The following is an 18,858-nucleotide window of genomic DNA, read 5'->3' on the forward strand; positions in this document are numbered from 1 at the left end:
GTCCCTGTGCTGCCCTTGACTCTTACCTGCCCAACGTTGAAGGTCAGTGTGATGGCATAAAAGAAATTGGAGTTGGCACTTCCTGCATAAATCCAGAGGTGCCACAGGACAGGGAAGAGGAGGGAGCAGATGATGATGATGCAGGCGAGGACGAATACGTTTCGCAGGACTGCAAAGACAGACGATGGTCAGTTAGCCCAGGGCTGACTCCCGCTGGGGCCCTTTCCTTGCAGTGACGGCCCTGCAGGACAGAGTGGCCCACGAAGAGCTTGGTGTAGCTCAAAGGCAGAACCCCCCGCCATTCCCTCCCCAACACACACAAACTCAGAGGTGCCAGGGCGCCAAGACGCAGACCTCAGACCCGTGGCAATGGTTCCTCACACCCAAAGCTGGCGAGAGGTCCTAGATTTGGACTCTACCTCCCACTGTGGGCTCGGCTGGCTACAGTCGGCAAGCTGTGAATGCCTCTGGGCACCACAAGGAGGCACTTCAGCAAGACACTGCCCTCTAACCCCCAATCCCGGGGTGTCCAAGAGTAGCTCCTCTCCTGTCCCCAAGCAGGGTGCTATCTGACCAGTGAATCATGGATGGAAATGGCAGCATGAACCTCTCAGTACCTCTATGGTGCCACAGCCCTGGGTCTTAGGAATACATTTTCCATTCTCCTCAATTCACGTGTTAAGTCTCCTGCCCTGCTCTTCAAATGTCCCTCACTCTTCCTTAGACGATTTAAAAGTCTCTTTTTGACACCCTCCCTCTCTAACCTCACCCTCTACCCCCGGAAGGAATGCGGAATCCCACCAGGGAGAAAGCTCCCCCTAACGCTCCAGGGAGGACCTGCTACACAGGGTGGTCCGTGGGCAGGCAGGCTGAGTTCCGCTGGGTGAAGGCACAGCCTCGGCTTCAGAGAGACTTTGGTGAAAATTCCTGCTCTGCCACCAAGTTTCTCAGAGTCTCAGCTTCCCCATCTCTAAAATAGGGCTAAAATGCCTACTTCATGGGAGTGTTCCATGAACTAAACAAGTTGTGTGGAAAAGCTGGCACAGATGTATTACTGTGTGTTTTCCATTGCTATGGTAACAAATTACCACAAACTTAGTGGCTTAAACAATATAATTTATTATCTTACATTTTGGGAGGTTAGAAGTCCACAGACTCTGGTGGCTCTAGGAGAGAGTCCACTTGCTTGCCTGTGCGGCATGTAGAAGCTGCCTGCATTCGTGGCTCATGACTCCCTCCATCTTCAACCAGCAATGTCGGATTAAGTCCTTCTCACGTTGTATCACTATGGCCTCCTCTTTTGCCTCCCTCTTCCACTTTTTTTTTTTGGACTTCAGTTTTTAGAGCAGTTTTAGGTTCACAGCAAAACTGAGCAGAAGGTAAAGATTTCCCATATACCCACTGCCTCTACCTCTTCCACTCTTAAAGGCCCTTGTGATTACACTGGGCCCACCTGGATAACCCAGGATAATCTCCCCATCTGAAGGCCCTTTTGTCATGTAAGGTGATATAGTCGCAGGTTCTGGGGATTATGAGATGGATATCTTTGTGGGGGGCAAGGAGGGGACATTATTCTGCCTATCACACTGTACTTTTTTTTTTCTTTTAATTCACTAGGGGATATCTGACAATAGGATTATATACTATTATTGTTTCTTTCTTTACACTTTATTATATTTTTAAATAAAATAATAAATATTATTTAAACTTAATTAAAATAATATATTTAAAAAAAATTACCACTTATAAAAAAAAACCTTAGGTCTGGTTCCCGGCAGGCACTTAGTGAATGGAAGTTCCCTTCCCCTCTCTGATCCTGACCTTCAGGAAATCCCTTCTCCCAAGTCAGAGTTTTGGGATACTTAAGAGATGGGGAAACCCCCGATCCTTAAGGCCTCTTGTCTCAGTTGTACAATGACTTGGTTGAAATGCTAAACTTGGGGTTCATGCATTGGAAAGGGGACTGGATTACAGACAAGGTTCTCAATTCTGGTTGTAAAATGAACTAACATGGGGAGCCTCACCCAGACTAAGTAAATCAGAGTCTATAGGGGTGGGGCCCAGGCATCCATATTGGTTTTTTAATTTTTTAATTTATTTTTGGTTGCCTTGGTTCTTTGTTGCTGAGTGCGGGCTTTCTCAAGTTGCGGCGAGCAGGGGGTCCTCTTCGTTGCAATGCATGAGCTTCTCATTGCAGCGGCTTCTCTTGTTGCGGAGCACAGGCTCTAGTCTCGTGGGCTTTAGTAGTTATGGCACGCGGGCTCAGTAGTTGCGGTGCACGGGCTTAGCTGCTCCACGGCATGTGGGATCTTCCCGGACCAGGGATCGAACCCATGTCCCCTGCAATGGCAGGTGGATTCTTAACCACTGTGCCACCAGGGAAGTACCTCATATTGGTTTCTAAAAGCTTCCCTGGTGATTCCAACATGCAGCCAAGGCTCTGAGCCACTAGATTACAGCTGCAGACCTTTGCCAAATAAGAGGCCCATAATGGTCTGCAACAGAGACTTCACTGGTCAGTGTCACAGTGAGAATAAGGAGAAGGTAGTTCAGAGTTCTTATTAAAGCTGAATGTTTTCAACTTAAGCTTCATTCTTTCTTAAGAAATGATAGGTATCTTGTTGCCTGTTGCTTTTGTTAAAAAGTATTTTCCTTTATGAAATGGGGATGAATGACTAGTAGTTGACTGTTTTCATGTCTTCAGAAAAATAAAAGGTTGGCAACTCTGTCACCAGAATTTTTTGAAATGTTAGTGGTCCGTGAAATCCTACAATTTGGAAACATGGCTTGGAGGGCTTGCAAGGTCCTCTTTTCTGATCTGAAATTTCCACAATTCTGGGTTTTCAAAGCTGAGAGGTGAAAGCCCTGACTCAAGCCTTTCTGAGACCTGTCAGAAGCCTTGTCCTTGCTCCCAGAAACAGAAGTCTGGGAAAAGGGATGTGTGCGCTGAGAATTATTATTATTGTTATTATTATTAAATAGTGTTACAACCTCAAGAAAGAACATATCTATTTAACATTCCTCCACTCCAACATCACTATTTACATTTCTCAGTGGTTCTTTTTGATCCCCTGGAAATTATTTTGCTGAAAAGAATATACACTATTCCTAATATAAAACTCCTGTGGCCTGATAGTGCAGGGTAGGTCTTTGTTCCATGCCTCTAGCCACTCTGGATTTCAGACCAGGTGACAAGAAGGTGACCAAGTGCAGAGACTGAGAGAGGTTCACATGCAGCTCCTGGGTGCAATCACACAAAGCTGCGAAGATACATTCTCATGTGCCTGGAGGAACTGTCACCAGCATCCAGTTGGCTTCTGGCCTGTGGTGACCTTTGCAGGACTGGGGAGCTGCTACTCACTCTTGCTGGATGACAGGCCAGAGGATTACAGGTATATGCCAGAGCAGATGGAGCCAGGGACCTGGGGCACAGGACGGCTTGTTCCAGGCACCAGGAGGTGTCGGAGATGTCAGAGATGTCCAGGGCCTGATGAGATGCAACGGTTCACCCTTCATCAGACGTGCTAGGCCAGATGGAATCAGATTCCCCAAGTTCACTGGGTGACTTCATCGGATCTGTCGCTCCACCACTGACAAACTGAAACTTCAGGCAAGTCACTTTCCCTCTCTGAGCCTCAGGCATTCAGAAATAAAATTCCACTGAAAGAATCCAGTGTCACTGAGAGGGGCACAGAGGGGATTTAGGGACTTCAAAGGACGTGGTGATGTTTCTTTTCTTAAACTAGGTGCTGGGTACATGGGAATTTATTGTATTATTACATTTTATAATTAATTTTTTTTTTTGTTGTTTGTTTGTTTGTTTGTTTGCGGTACACAGGCCTCTCACTGTTGTGGCCTCTCCCGTTGCGGAGCACAGGCTCCGGACGCGCAGGCTCAGTGGCCATGGCTCACAGGCCCAGCCGCTCCGCAGCATGTGGGATCTTCCCAGACTGGGGCACGAACCTGTGTCCCCTGCATTGGCAGGCGGACTCTCAACCACTGCGCCACCAGGGAAGCCCCAATGAGTATTTTTAAATCAATATTCTTTTATCTTTATACAATAGTTTAATAAAAACAAAACATACACACACACACTCACAAAATCCATCCCTTTGGTAACTGGCTCTTTGAGCTGGACCACTGCAGGCTGGCACGGCTTCTGCCAGCAGGCTGTTCCCTAACACCGCAATTGTGTGTCTGTATGATTCATCCTGGCCCCAAGCACCACAGAGTCCCGGTATCTGGGACCTGCACTCAGGGAAGGGCCCACGTGCCTCTTCTCCCCATTGAGCAGGACAGGAAAATAAAATGGTGAATGTGCGAGCAGGCATGCTGGCACTGGTAACTCATGTTTAAACTGAATTCTTAACCACATTAAAAGTCTGAATATATTCAACCTAGGCGTAAAGACTTCATAAAATCTCCACTCACATGTCCACAGGACCAGGCTGAAGATGCTCCCACATGAATGTAATGACTCACAGCTGTCATGCCCCAAACAGACACTCCAAGCCTGAATATTCTCTGCTGCAGGAGCTGCACCTCCAGGGGTGGCAGCCAACCCTCTCTGCAGGACTTTCAGACAAGCTGAACTTGCCCAGCCAGCCAGCAACAGCATCTACTAGCTCATCCAGGTTTCCAGAAAGCCCATCCTTATTTTTTTGTGCCTCAACATCCCAGAGGGCATAAAATAGTTCATTTCAAGTTTTGAAAAATATGTTTATTTCAATGACTCTGAATGACTGGCTACTGAGCCTGAAGCTTTGATGATGAAACTATGCAGCAGACCCCTCTGTGTAATCATTACTACTACTAATAAATGTGGTGCTATTTACATTTATTTTTTCTCAAACTTAAAACACTCATGAAAGATATTCCCTCTATCTGACAGATGAAATAACGGGAGGCTCAGAAAGGTTAAATAACTTGCTAGTAATGGGAAAGCCAGGATTCAGACTCAAGGTGGTCTGGCTCCAGACTGTGTTCAGCAATATGGGATGAAAGATCTTACCGGGGGCAGATGCCCTGTGTGGGAGAGACAGCTAAAAAGGACTCTGTCTTGGGGGAAAGAGAATCAACATCCCCAAGACTCACCCTGTCACAAACTGGGGTATGTTCACATGTCTTGTGCTCTTGTGACTTGCCAAGCTGACTCTGAGCCCACTGGACTGGGTGATTCTTGTCTGTGCAATGAGGATGCCACAGACAGAAGATGCTACTTCCTGCTTCCAGTCTGGTCATCTGGTCATTGCCCCACCAGGCGTCACCTGGAGGAGCAGCCTGGCTTGTCCTGCACACTCACCTGTTTACCTGTGCTCAGAGGCCAACTCCTACAGACAGGTTTCTTTCTAGCAGCTGGTCAGTTTCACTTCCTGGTTGACACCCAGCAGCCCCAAAACAACAACAAAGACTCACTGCCTCTGAAGCCTACCCTCCCCGAGTTCATTCCTGATACTTTGCTGTGCAAGGAAAGTTCAACAGCTCCCTTCCTGTTTTAGAGAATCAAGTGGTGTTGGGTCACTGGCACTGCCTCTTTATTAGGGAGGTTTAAAAAACCCATCCACAGGGCTTCCCTGGTGGCTCAGTGGTTGAGAGTCCGCCTGCCGATGCAGGGGACACGGGTTCGTGCCCCGGTCTGGGAAGATCCCACATGCCGCGGAGCAGCTGGGCCCGTGAGCCGTGGCCACTGAGCCTGCGCGTCTGGAGCCTGTGCTCCACAATGGGAGAGGCCACAACAGTGAGAGGCCCGCGTACCGCAAAAAAAAAAAAAAAAAAAAAAAAAACCTGATAACTAATAAGGACCTACTGTATAGCACAGGGAACTCTACTCAATACTCTGTAATGGCCTATATGGGAAAAGAATCTTAAAAAAAAGAGTGGATATATGTATAAATGATTCACTTTGCTGTACAACTGAAACTAACACAATATTGTAAATCAACTATACTCCAATAAAAATTATATATATATATAAAAAAACCCATCCACAAACATTTGTTGAGCTGTTCTGTGTGTCAGGTTTAATCCTGGGTGCTGGGGACACAGAGGCAAGTGAGTCATGAGCCTACCCTCAGGGAGCCCACAAACACTGAAAAGAACCCACACAGAGGGCAAAGAGCCCGACTCAGGGAAACACTAGGAAATACTAGAAAGCACAACCAGATCACTGCTAGACCGTCTTCTGAGGAAGGGATGGTTAGAGCTTAAAGGGGTCTTCACGGCAGGTCGGAAGTCTAGTATTCCCCATCTGTCTTCTATGGACCTTTCAGTGCAGCACTGGGAAAGGGTAAGCCAAGGCCTAGTGCCACACTGTCCAACACGATAGCCACTAGCCATGTGTGGCTTCGTAAATTTAATTTAAATTAAAAATTCCATTTCTCAGTCACACTAGTGGTTACTCTATTGGACTGTGCAGACATAGGGCATTTCTATCATCACAGAAAGCCCTACTGGACAGTGCTGGCTGGAGAATCACACATCTGGATTCCAATGCCAGCCCTTCTATACTACTTACCAGTCATGTGACCTTGAACAAGTGGCTCTACCTTTCTGTACTTCAGTTTTTTCTTCTGCAAATGGGGATACTTTCCTCAAAGTCTGGTGTGAAGATAAAATGAGCTAATGCATGTAACACCCTTAGAATCACAGTGACCAGATACACAGCACTCAATAAATGCTAGTATTATTATCACTAGTCCATAGCATCTAGGAGGCAGATATTGTGCCTCATGTCACTGTCTCCCTCTTGGTGCTGCCAGCACAGCAGATGCCCAGCAAATGCCTATCAATTCCTTTTTCCCTGGCTGTTTTCATCCGGGGCTAGGTGACACAAATCTGCCACCAGGGGGTGAGAGGTGGGAGTACTCACATCTGTAGAGATGGTTCCACACAGGGAAGAAGGCCATGTAGAGGGCCACATCCCCCACTGTCGGGTAGGACTTGAAGATGGAGATGATGGCAATCTGGATGAACATGAAGAAGATAGGGTGCTCCCTGGGTAAGACAGGGCAGACAGACAGAGAGAGGAAGATCGGTCAGGGACCAGGCCCAGCCCAGAGACTCCTGACCCCATCCCTGAAACCCAAAAATAGTCTCCAGGGGACTTCATGGAGGCATTGGCTCTGCTACCCACAAGACATGGGGCCGGGCCAAGCAGCAGAGCAGAAAACTGCAGGGACCCAGAGATGCCCAGAGGTGGTGAGAAGAGCCCAGCAAACACTAGAGAAAGAGCCCACAGAGATGTTTCAATCAAGCCCCACCCCTGCCAGCTCTGGGCCTTCCGCCAGGAGCCGCCGAGGAAGAGAACACATGAAGTCAGCGCCCCTTATTACTGGGCTTAAATGACTGCTTGTCAAGAGTTATCAGGCAGCCACCCATGCCAGAGGCCCCTCTAACACTGCACCCAGGGCAGGAGGTGCCTCCTTGCTGATGCTTTGTTTCTCTGACAACAGGGTCAGTGGGGACTACAGATCTTTAGCTATGATGAGCTTCTTTCCAGAAAGAGAACTGACAGCTGCATGCAGCTTTTCGCTCTTAAGGGCTGGAATTGGAATTCTTGTTACCTTAAACTAGTAACACTGCCTACCATTTCCTGAACCCTCACTTGTGCAAAGTTCTGGGCTAGGCCCTTTTCTTGCATCATTACATGTGATCCTCACTATACCTCAACTACCCCTCTAGATAGGCAATGCTGTCACCACATTTGCAGCTGAGGAAATCAGGTTCAGAGAAGATAAGAGAGTCTGTAAGTGATGGAGCTGTTTGTCTCTAGAACCCCTAAGCACCACCAGTGCTATTCTCCTGAGTGCCCAGCAGGATCACAGCTCTGATCAGGGAGGATGAGACAGAACTCAATCTCCTGTGCTCCTCCAAGAACTGACCAAGTGCTGAAGGGAAGCCAACAGGAAGAAGCGAGGTGTGCACCCTGCTCAGCTACACCTAAACAACATGCACGTGGCCTACTTCCGCACAGGACCTGGATATCCAGCTCATGAAGGTTTTCTTCAGGTTAATGGCATGGCATTCTCCTCTTCCAGGTCAAAGGTCAGGGTGACTCAATGGGTGTAAATCTGAGATGTGGAGACAAACGTGTACACACCCAAACACTATATAGCAAATGACTCAGAAACTCAGCTTGGCAAAGTCATGCAGTCCTGTAGCCTCTAGAAAGGGTCCAGCTACCTCAGTGAGCATCTTCCTAAAGCTAATCCAAGTCACTGGCTTTGGGCTTCTTAGGTAGCTGGTAACAGCTGCACCATTCCTATGAAAAAGCTAGTGACAATGTAGTGCCAAAAAACATGGAGACCAGAACCCCCTGCAACAGTGCCTGGGGAGAGGCGCCCTGGAGGGCCTGTTCTCACAAAGCTGGCACTGCAGGGGCCAGAGTGGAACTTCATATCCAGGCACAGGAGGGCAGCTGCAGAGGAGGTCAGGTATCTTCATATCTTCTGTCCCCACAACTCTGAGGTCCTGGCCAGGGTTGGGTGGAGGGGAGGGTGTCACAAGATGGTGGTGCTACTGTCTACCCAGGAGCTGTCTGTGGCCTTTCACATGCCAACAACAGAAGCTGATGGAGAGCTGGCTACACAGAGTGAGGAAAGGTGCTCCAGGCTCCCTGCTTCTCTCAGCCCAGTGGCTGGGCCTGACCAGAACAAGGGCAGGAAATGTGGACCACAGACAGCTGGAGAGCTTGGCTGAGTAAGGCTGCCAGGATTCTGGAGCCTGCCGGGCCAAGGAAGAATGGTTTTCTGTCAGATACCAGGCCAAGGCTATGTCATGGGAAGGAAACATCGACTCTGAGCTTTTATAGACTAGGAACCATGTGCATTGGTTCACTGGCCATGGAGAATGGCAGGAAGGTTAGAGCAGAGAACTCAAGCTCTTAAAATCTAAATCAAACTCTTCCAGCCTCCCTGGACCACACAGGCATATCTATGCCTGTTGGTGCCTGTTTTCCCTTCTCTGAAGCTAGGATAATAGAACCATTTCTGGGACCTACCATAAGTGATCTCTCTCAGGAGCCTGGCATGGTGCAGGGGACTGAGCATAGATTCTGGAGCCAAGCAAACCTGGGTCTGAATCCCTGCTCCATGCTTACTGACTGCGTGACCCTGGGAAAATTGTTCCACCTCTCTGAACGGCAATTTCCTCAACTATAAAATGGAAGTGATAATAACATAATGCCTACCTCCAAGAGTTGCTGGAAGGGTTAGGCATGAATATTGTCAAAAAGCCTAGAAAGGTGGGATGGACAACACATGTTAGCCCTCTTACACTGCAGAAGAGAGCTTTATAGGCAACCCTTTTGAGGGAAACTGATCAGATGATTAAACAGAGCTGCAGGTAGCCAGCCTCCCAACTAATACATCCTGAGTCCCTTTGAGCAAACTGTCACTGGGATGCTGATGAACACCCAAAAAGATCCACTTTTTCCAAGGATACCTTCCACACCCCAACACTGCTCTTGTTTAGAACAGTGACTGGGCTCAGCAGCAATGTGGGTTCAAGTCCCCCAAAGTGAGGCCAGGGGAAATACAGGGCTCCAAAGCACTGTCTCTGCACCCTGTACTCACGTGTGATTCTATTGCTGCGTGCAGCCAAGCCACTGAAGCGACTGAGGGCAGGGTTCCGTGGGCAAAAATGGCACAAACCTGATAGCAGATGTTCCCAGTTTGAAGGGCACCTGTAAAGCTACAAATGACTCTGTGGACAAAAAACCAGCAGGTCCAACCACTTACTTTAGCTTTATGGCTAAGGGGATGGTGTAGAAGAAGACGTTGATCTGAAACACACATACGAAGAAGAGGCTGAAGTGCTCAAACATCTCTGCAAAGAAGTACCAGAAGAGGCCAATGTTTGGAGTAAGATCTGGAACGGAAAGTCTGGAATAAAGATAAAAAAGGGAGAGAAAAAACACAGAGAAGTTATGAATGATCTGCTTTGACCTGGTTTTCTCCTGAAGGCTTTGGTCGCTGCTGGGCAGTCAAGGATGACTTTGTCTCCACAGAGGTCAGGATGTGAGGGGCTCTCCAGGCAACCGGGATATATGTAATTAACAAAAACAAGGGGCAGAGACACAGAGAATAATAACCCATAAAAAATATTGCCTGAACCAAACTCTGGCATGCATCAAAGAGCTGAGACAAGGCAGGGATTCGTGCTAGAAATCAAAAGACCAGCCCCTCTTTTACTGCCCAAGATATATGTGCTCAAAACCAGGAGATGCCCAGCACTGTAGCAAAAGAGGAATGGGTTTGAAATAAACAATACCTATTTTGAGCATTCTAAAGACTTGTCTGGAAGACAAGGTCAAAGATCCTGTTCCTGCCCATTCTTGTTCCACATGCCCACAGCAGGAGCCAGAAGACTGAGTGCCTGACACTGCAGTGAGACGTCTAGGGGCCCGAGGAACCACTGCCAGGTTCTGGCTAGGATCCCAGACCTTGTTTGAGAAATAAGGGTTTAACTGGAAAACTTTTTGTCTGGTTATATCAGATAAAGATTGGCTGCAATTCTGGCCGTTCTAAAAATTTTACATTACATTAAAAAATATATAAGGGGTTGAAACTGATGTCAATTTACAATTTTAAAAGTACAAGTGAAGCATGAAAAGGGAGAGAGAGGCAATAGTTCATGGTCAGATTTCTCTGACGAAGGCCTCCACCCAGGGCAAGTCTTTGCTTCCTGCTGTAACTACATTTCCTTTTCTGTGAAATGAGGTAAAGAACACAATCTGTGGACCAGCAGAAAACTAGGAAAAGTTATTCATCGGCGTTATAAACTCTTATCTGAGGCAGAGCATGAAAAGCTGAAGGTTACTAAGTCATTGTTAGGCTCAGCCAGATTTAACACAAATAAGCAGCCCAGAATCCCAAAGGGGAGCCTGCCACAGATCCCTTTCCCACCCTGGCAGGTTTAAGTGTCTATCACCCACTGAGCTGTGAGTTCCTTCAGGCTTGGGCAGTTATCTTCCTCAGCATATCACAGACAGAATATGTGGAAATGCCTGCAGAATTCATCCTGCAAACCCTTTTTGATTTTCTCTAAAAGTCTGACATATTTTATTGGCTTTATTTTAAAACTGCTGGAGACCCTCTTGCAATAGAGGAATACATCCATTACTGTTTCGGATTGAATCAAAACCTCCCAGTCAGAGGCTGGTAGTTGCTCTGGATGTTCCCAGAGAGTGTTCTTTAATCGCACTAGATCAAGCCAGTGGTCCTCAAAGAGTGTTCCCTGGACTGGCAGCAACAGCATCACCTGAAAATTTATTAGAAATGCAAATTCTGGGGTCCCTACTCCAGACTTACTTAATCAGAACCTCTGGAGGTGGAGACCAGCAATCTGGGTGTTGAAGCCCTGCAGGTGATTCTGATGCACACTAAAGTTTGAGGACCACTGCTCTAGATGCTGCCTGTGCTTGCTCGCCCTCTGATTCCAGGTGGAGCTGTGAAAACTAAATTAGCTTCCAGAGGTTTTCTAATGAGATCATTACTTACATGAAGCCATAGACTGCAGGGATGAAATCCCAGGAACTGAGAAGGAAGAAGGAGAGGCAAACAATTACCACCAGGCTTCCCAAGTACATCGTAGCATACTCCCAAGAGAAGATCCAGAAGGCTTTGCTCTTCACTTTCACGGGTATGTATTGCCGCTGGGAGAGAAGGCAGAATGGTACATTTAAGGATCTCAAGGACAAACAGCAGTTATCAGACTAAACTTCAAGATCCCTCCTGGAAAACACAGGACACAGAATAGGTGAAAAATCAAAGGATTGAAAATATATGCTAGGTAAACACTAACCAAAAGAAAATTAGTTTGGTTATTGTTACCAGATAAAATAGACTTTAATGTAAAACGTAATGCAGAGATAAAGATGTTCTATCATGATAAAACGTTCATCAGAAAGATATTACAGCTCTAAACTTGCAGGTACCTAATAACACAGTCTCAAGGTATATAAAACAAACTTGGACAGAGCTACAAAGGAAAAAATACACAAATCCATCATCAGTGGATAACTAGTAGATCTAATAGACAAAAATCAGTAATGAAGTAGAAATATGAATAACACACTTCATGAATTTATTCACAAAAGATCTTAAAAAACAAATACACTCGGGCTTCCCTGGTGGCGCAGTGGTTAAGAATCCGCCTGCCAATGCTGGGGACATGGGTTTGATCCCTGGTCCGGGAAGATCCCACATGCCGCGGAGCAACTAAGCCTGTGCGCCAAAACTACTGAGCCTGTGCTCTAGAGCCTGTGAGCCATAACTATGGAGCCCGTGTGTCACAACTACTGAGCCTGTGCTCTAGAGCCCACGAGCCACAACTACTGAGCCCCTGTGCCACAGCTACTGAAGCCCACTCGCCTAGAGCCCTGCTCTGCAACAAGAGAATCCATCACAACGAGAAGGCCACGTACTGCAACGAAGAGTAGCCCCCACTCGCTGCAACCAGAGAAAAGCCCGCGCACAGCAATGAAGACCCAACTCAGCCAAAAACAATAAATAAAATAACAAAATAAACAAATTTATATAATATAAAAAGACAAATACACTTATAAAACAGTGTACCTGGAGGATTCACATTCATTTAAAACATTTTGGGGGATTTATAAAAACTGACCACGTACCTGAATCAGGCCATAAAGCAATATCAACAGACTTTAAGGAATCTGTATCATAGAGACCTCATGCTCTGACCATAATGCAATTTCTCAAAATCTTTAATAAAAAGATTACCTATAAATACATTAGGAAAGTGTTAAACACTTTTGCAAATAACTCAGGAGTCAAAGAAGGAATGATAACAGATAGCTTTGATGTTAGAAATTAATGGCTGGGACTTCCCTGGTGGCGCAGTGGTTGGGAGTCCTCCTGCCAATGCAGGGGACACGGGTTTGAGCCCTGGTCCGGGAAGATCCCACATGCCGTGGAGCAACTAAGACAGTGCACCACAACTACTGAGCCTGCGCTCTAGAGCCCGTAAGCCACAACTGCTGAGCCCGTGTGCTGCAACTACTGAGGCCTGCGTGCCAGGAGCCCGTGCTCCGCAACAGGAGAGGCCACCGCAATGAGAAGCCTGCACACTGCAACAAAGAGTAGCCCCTGCTCACCACAACCGGAGAAAATCCATGCGCAGCAATGAAGACCCAAAGCAGCCAAAAATAAATTTTAAAAAAAAGTTATAAAAAAAAAAGAAATTAATGGTTATAAGAGAATTCCCTGGCAGTCCAGTGGTTAGGACTCCGTGCTTCCACTGCTGGGGGCCTGGGTTTGATCCCTGATCGGGGAACTAAGATCCCGCAAGCAACGCAGCACAGACAAAAAAAAAGAAAGAAATTAATGGTTATGAAAATACCTTATATCACTATTCAGGTAATACAGATAAAACAGTACTCTGAGGGAAACATACAACCATATTAATCATATTTGAATGGAAGGCTGAAAATAAATAAACATCCTTTTTAAGATACTAGAAAAAGAACAGAATACACTTCAAAAAAAGGAAGGAAATAATAAAAGTAAGAGTAGAATCTGTGGAAACAGAAAACAAAGTTATAACACAGGCACACCTCATTTTACTGCACTTTGCTTTATTGTACTTCACAGACACTGTGTTTTTCACAAACTGGAGGTTTGTGGCAACCCTAAGGGCACAATTTTTCCAAAAGCATTTGATCACTTCATATCTCTGTGTCACATTTTGGTAATTCTTGCAATATTTCAAACTTTTTCATTATTATTGTTATGGTGACCCGTGATCAGTGATCTTTGATGTTACTATTGTAATTGCCTTGGTAAACCATGAACTGCATCCATACAAGACAGCGAACAATTGATAAATGTGTGTGCTCTGACTGCTCCATTGACCAACTGTTCCCCTGTCTCTCTCCCTCTCCTCAGGCCTCCCGATTCCCTGAGACATAACAATATTAAAATTAGGCCAACTAATAACCCTACAGTGGCCTCTAAGTGTTCAAATCAAAGGAAGTGTTGCATACTTCTCACTTTAAATCAAAAGCTAGAAATAGGCTAGCCTGAACCAAGATGGCGGAGTAGAAGGACGTGCTCTCACTCCCTCTTGCGAGAACACCAGAATCACAACTAGCTGCTGGACAATCATCGACAGGGAGACACTGGAATACCAAAAAAGATACCCCACATCCAAAGACAAAGGAGAAGCCACAATGAGGCGGTAGGAGGGGTGCAATCACAGTAAAATCAAATCCCGTAACTGCTGGGTGGGTGACTCACAGACTGGAGAACACTTATACCACAGAAGCCCACCCACTGGAGTGAAGGTTCTGAGCCCCAAGTCAGGCTTCCCCACCTGGGGGTCTGGCAACGGGAGAAGGAATTCCTAGAGAATCAGACTTTGAAGCCTAGTGGGATTTGATTGCAGGACTTCAACAGGACTGGGGGAAATAGAGACTCCACTCTTGGAGGGCACACACAAAGTAGTGTGCACATCGGAACCCAGGAGGGAAGGAGCAGTGACCCCTGGAGAGACTGAACCACACCTACCTGCTGGTGCTGGAGGGTCTCCTGCAGAGGTGGGGGGGGGTGGCTGTGGCTCACCATGGTGACAAGAACACTGGCAGCAGAAGTTCTGGGAAGTACTCCTTGGCGTGAGCCCTCCCAGAGTCTGCCATTAGCCCTACCAAAGAGCCCAGGTAGGCTCCAGTGTTGGGTTACCTCAGGCCAAACAACAAACAGGGAGGGAACCCAGTCCCACCCATCAGCAGTCAAGCAGATTAAAGTTTTACTGAGCTCTGCCCACCAGAGCAACACCCAGCTCTACCCACCACCAGTCCCTCCCACCAGGAAACCTGCACAAGCCTCTTAGATAGCCTCATCCACCAGAGAGCAGACAGCAGAAGCAAGAAGAACTACAGTCCTACAGCCTGTGGAACAAAAACCACATTCTCAGAAAGATAGACAAGATGAAAAGGCAGAGGGCTATGTACCAGATGAAGGAACAAGATAACACCCCAGAAAAACAACTAAATGAAGTAGAGATAGGCAACCTTCCAGAAAAAGAATTCAGAAAAATGATAGTGAAGATGATCCAGGACCTCAGAAAAAGAATGGAGGCAAAGATCGAGAAGATGCAAGAAACGTTTAACAAAGACCTAGAAGAATTAAAGAACAAACAAACAGAGATGAACAATACAATAACTGAAATGAAAACTACACTAGAAGGAATCAATAGCAGAATAACTGAGGCAGAAGAACGGATAAGTGACCTGGAAGACAGAATGGTGGAATTCACTGCTGCGGAACAGAATAAAGAAAACAGAATGAAAAGAAATGAAGACAGCCTAAGAGACCTCTGGGACAACATTAAATGCAACATTTGCATTATAGGGGTCCCAGAAGGAGAAGAGAGAGAGAAAGGACCAGAGAAAATATTTGAAGAGATTATAGTCGAAAATTTCCGTAACATCAGAAACGAAATAGCCACCCAAGTCCAGGAAGCGCAGCGAGTCCCATACAGGATAAAAACAAGTAGAAACATGCCGAGACACATAGTAATCAAATTGGCAAAAATTAAAGACAAAGAAAAATTATTGAAAGCAGCAAGGGAAAAACGACAAATAACATACACGGGAACTCCCATAAGGGTAACAGCTGATTTCTCAGCAGAAATTCTACAAGCCAGAAGGGAGTGGCATGATATATTTAAAGTGATGAAAGGGAAGAACCTACAACCAAGATTACTCTACCCAGCAAGGATCTTATTCAGATTCGATAGAGAGGTCAAAAGCGTTACAGACAAGCAAAACCTAAGAGAATTCAGCACCACCAAACCAGCTTACAACAAATGCTAAAGGAACTTCTCTAAGTTGGAGACACAAGAGAAGAAAAGGACCTACAAAAACAAACCAAAACAATTAAGAAAATGGATATAGGGACGTACATATCGATAATTACCTTAAACGTGAATGGATTAAATGCTCCAAGCAAAAGACACAGGCTTGCTGAATGGATACAAAAACAAGACCTATATATATGCTGTCTATAAGAGACCCACTTCAGACTTCGGGACACATACAGACTGAAAGTGAAGGGATGGAAAAAGATATTGCATGCAAATGGAAATCAAAAGAAATCTGGAGTAGCAATACTTATATCAGATAAAATAAACTTTAAAATAAAGAATGTTACAAGAGACAAGGAAGGACACTACATAATGATCAAGGGATCAATCCAAGAAGAAGATATAACAATTATAAATATATATGCACCCAACATAGGAGCACCTCAATATATAAGGCAACTGCTAACAGCTGTAAAAGAGGAAATCGACAGTAACACAATAATAGCGGGGGACTTTAACACCTCACTTACACCAATGGAGAGATCATCCAAAATGAAAATAAATAAGGAAACAGAAGCTTTAAATAATACAATAGGTCAGATAGACTTAATTGATATTTATAGGACATTCCATCCAAAAACAGCAGATTACACTTTCTTCTCAAGAGCACACAGAACATTCTCCAGGATAGATCACATCTTGGGTCAGAAATCAAGCCTCAGTAAATTTAAGAAAATTGAAATCATATCAAGCATCTTTTCTAACCACAACGTTATGAGATTAGAAATCAATTACAGGGGAAAAAAACCGTAAAAAACACAAATCCATGGAGGCTAAACAATATGTTACTAAATAACCAGATCATTGTAGAAATCAAAAAGGAAATCAAAAAATACCTAGAGGGCTTCCCTGGTGGCGCAGTGGTTGAGAGTCCGCCTGCCAATGCAGGGGACATGGGTTCGTGCCCCAGTCCGGGAAGATCCCATATGCCGCGGAGCGGCTGGGCCCGTGAGCCATGGCCGCTGAGCCTGCGCGTCCGGAGCCTGTGCTCCGCAACAGGAGAGGCCACAACAGTGAGAGGCCCGCGTACTGAAAAAAAAAAAATAATAATAATACCTAGAGGGCTTCCCTTGTGGCGCAGTGGTTCAGAGTCCGCCTGCTGATGCAGGGGACACGGGTTCGCGCCCCGGTCCAGGAAGATCCCACATGCCACAGAGCGGCTGGGCCCGTGAGCCATGGCCGCTGAGCCTGCTTGTCTGGAGCCTGTGGTCCGCAACGGGAGAGGCCACAGCAGTGAGAGGCCCGTGTACCGCAAAAAAAAAAAAAAAAAAAACCTAGAGACAAATGACAATGAAAACACAAAATCCAAAACCTATGGGGCACAGCAAAAGCAGTTCTAAGAGGGAAGTTTATAGCAATTACAAGCCTACATCAAGAACAAGAAAAATCTCACATAAACAACCTAACCTTACACCTAAACGAACTAGAGAGAGAAGAACAAATAAAACCCAAAGTTAGCAGAAGGAAAAAATCATAAAGATCAGAGCAGAAATAAATGATATAGAAACAAAGAAAACAATAGCAAAGATCAATAAAACTAAAAGCTGGTTCTTTGAGAAGAGAAACAAAATTGATAAACCATTAGCCAGACTCATCAAGAAAAAGAGGGAGAGGACTCAAATCAATAAAATTAGAAATGAAAAAGGAGAAGTTACAACAGACACTGCAGAAATACAAAGCATCCTAAAAGACTACTACAAGCAATTCTATGCCAATAAAATGGAAAACCTGGAAGAAATGGACAAATTCTTATAACCTTCCAAGACTGAAACAGGAAGAAATAGAAAATATCAACAGACCAATCACAAGTAATAAAATTGAAACTGTGATTAAAAATCTTCCAACAAATAAAAGTCCAGGACCAGATGGCTTCACAGGTGAATTCTATCAAACATTTAGAGAAGAGCTAACACCCATCCATCTCAAACTCTTCCCAAAAATTGCAGAGGAAGGAACACTCCCAAACTCATATTATGAGGCCACCATCACCCTGATACCAAAACCAGACAAAGATACTATAAAAAAAGAAAATTATAGACCAATATCACTGATGAATATAGATACAAAAATCGTCAACAAAATACTAGCAAACAGAATCCAACAGCACATCAAAAGGATCATACACCATGATCAAGTGGGATTTATCCCAGGGATGCAAGGATTCTTCAATATATGCAAATCAGTCAATGTGATATACTATATTAACAAATTGAAGAATAAAAACCATATGATCATCTAAATAGATGCAGAAAAAGCTTTTGACAAAATTCAACATCCATTTATGATAAACACTATCCAGAAAGTGGGCATAGAGGGAACCTACCTCAACATAATAAAAGCTATGTATGACAAACTCACAGCAAGCATCATTCTCAATGGTGAAACACTGAAAGCATCTCCTCTAAGGTCAGGAACAAGACAAGGATGTCCAGTCTCACCACTATTATTCAACATAGTTTTGGAAGTCCCAGCCACGGCAATCAGAGAAGAAAAAGAAATACAAATTGGAAACGAAGGAGTAAAACTATCACTGTTTGCAGATGACATGATACTATACATAGAGAATCCTAAGGATGCCACCAGAAAACTACTAGAGCTCATCAATGAATTTGGTAAAGTTGCAGTATGCAAAATTAATGCACAGAAATCTCTTGCATTCCTATACACTAACAACGAAAAATGTGAAAGAGAAATTAAGGAAACACTCCCATTTACCATTGCAACAAAAAGAATAAAATACCTAGGAATAAACCTACCTAAGGAGACAAAAGACCTGTATGCAGAAAACTATAAGACACTGACGAAAGAAATTAAAGATGAAACAAACAGATGGAGAGATATACCATGTTCTTGGATTGGAACAATCAATATTGTGAAAATGACTCTATTACCCAAAGCAATCTACAGATTCAGTGCAATCCCTATCAAACTACCAATGGCATTTCTTACAGAACTAGAACAAAAAATCTTAAA

At 45.0% G+C, this 18,858-nt stretch overlaps 1 protein-coding gene across 17 annotated transcripts in view; it reads right to left on the reverse strand.

The window, feature by feature from the left end:
* PIGU (phosphatidylinositol glycan anchor biosynthesis class U) overlaps positions 1-18,858 on the reverse strand; it is a 127,076-nt gene that overhangs the window by 34,227 nt on the left and 73,991 nt on the right. For 9 of the 17 annotated variants that reach the window (XM_033841361.2, XM_019950733.3, XM_019950732.3 and 6 more), the window contains 3 exons: positions 11,499-11,653; positions 9,738-9,881; positions 27-169 (listed from right to left, as the gene is read on the reverse strand). In XM_033841361.2, coding sequence (XP_033697252.1) covers positions 27-169; positions 9,738-9,881; positions 11,499-11,653 — 442 coding nt within the window. Of the gene's footprint in view, positions 1-26; positions 170-6,868; positions 6,994-9,737; positions 9,882-11,498; positions 11,654-18,858 lie in introns of all 17 variants that reach the window. The other 8 variants (XM_033841358.2, XM_019950741.3, XM_033841359.2 and 5 more) reach the window with 2 other exon arrangements.

Source organism: Tursiops truncatus, chromosome 15 (assembly GCF_011762595.2).
Source record: "Tursiops truncatus isolate mTurTru1 chromosome 15, mTurTru1.mat.Y, whole genome shotgun sequence".
Lineage (NCBI taxonomy): Eukaryota > Metazoa > Chordata > Mammalia > Artiodactyla > Delphinidae > Tursiops > Tursiops truncatus.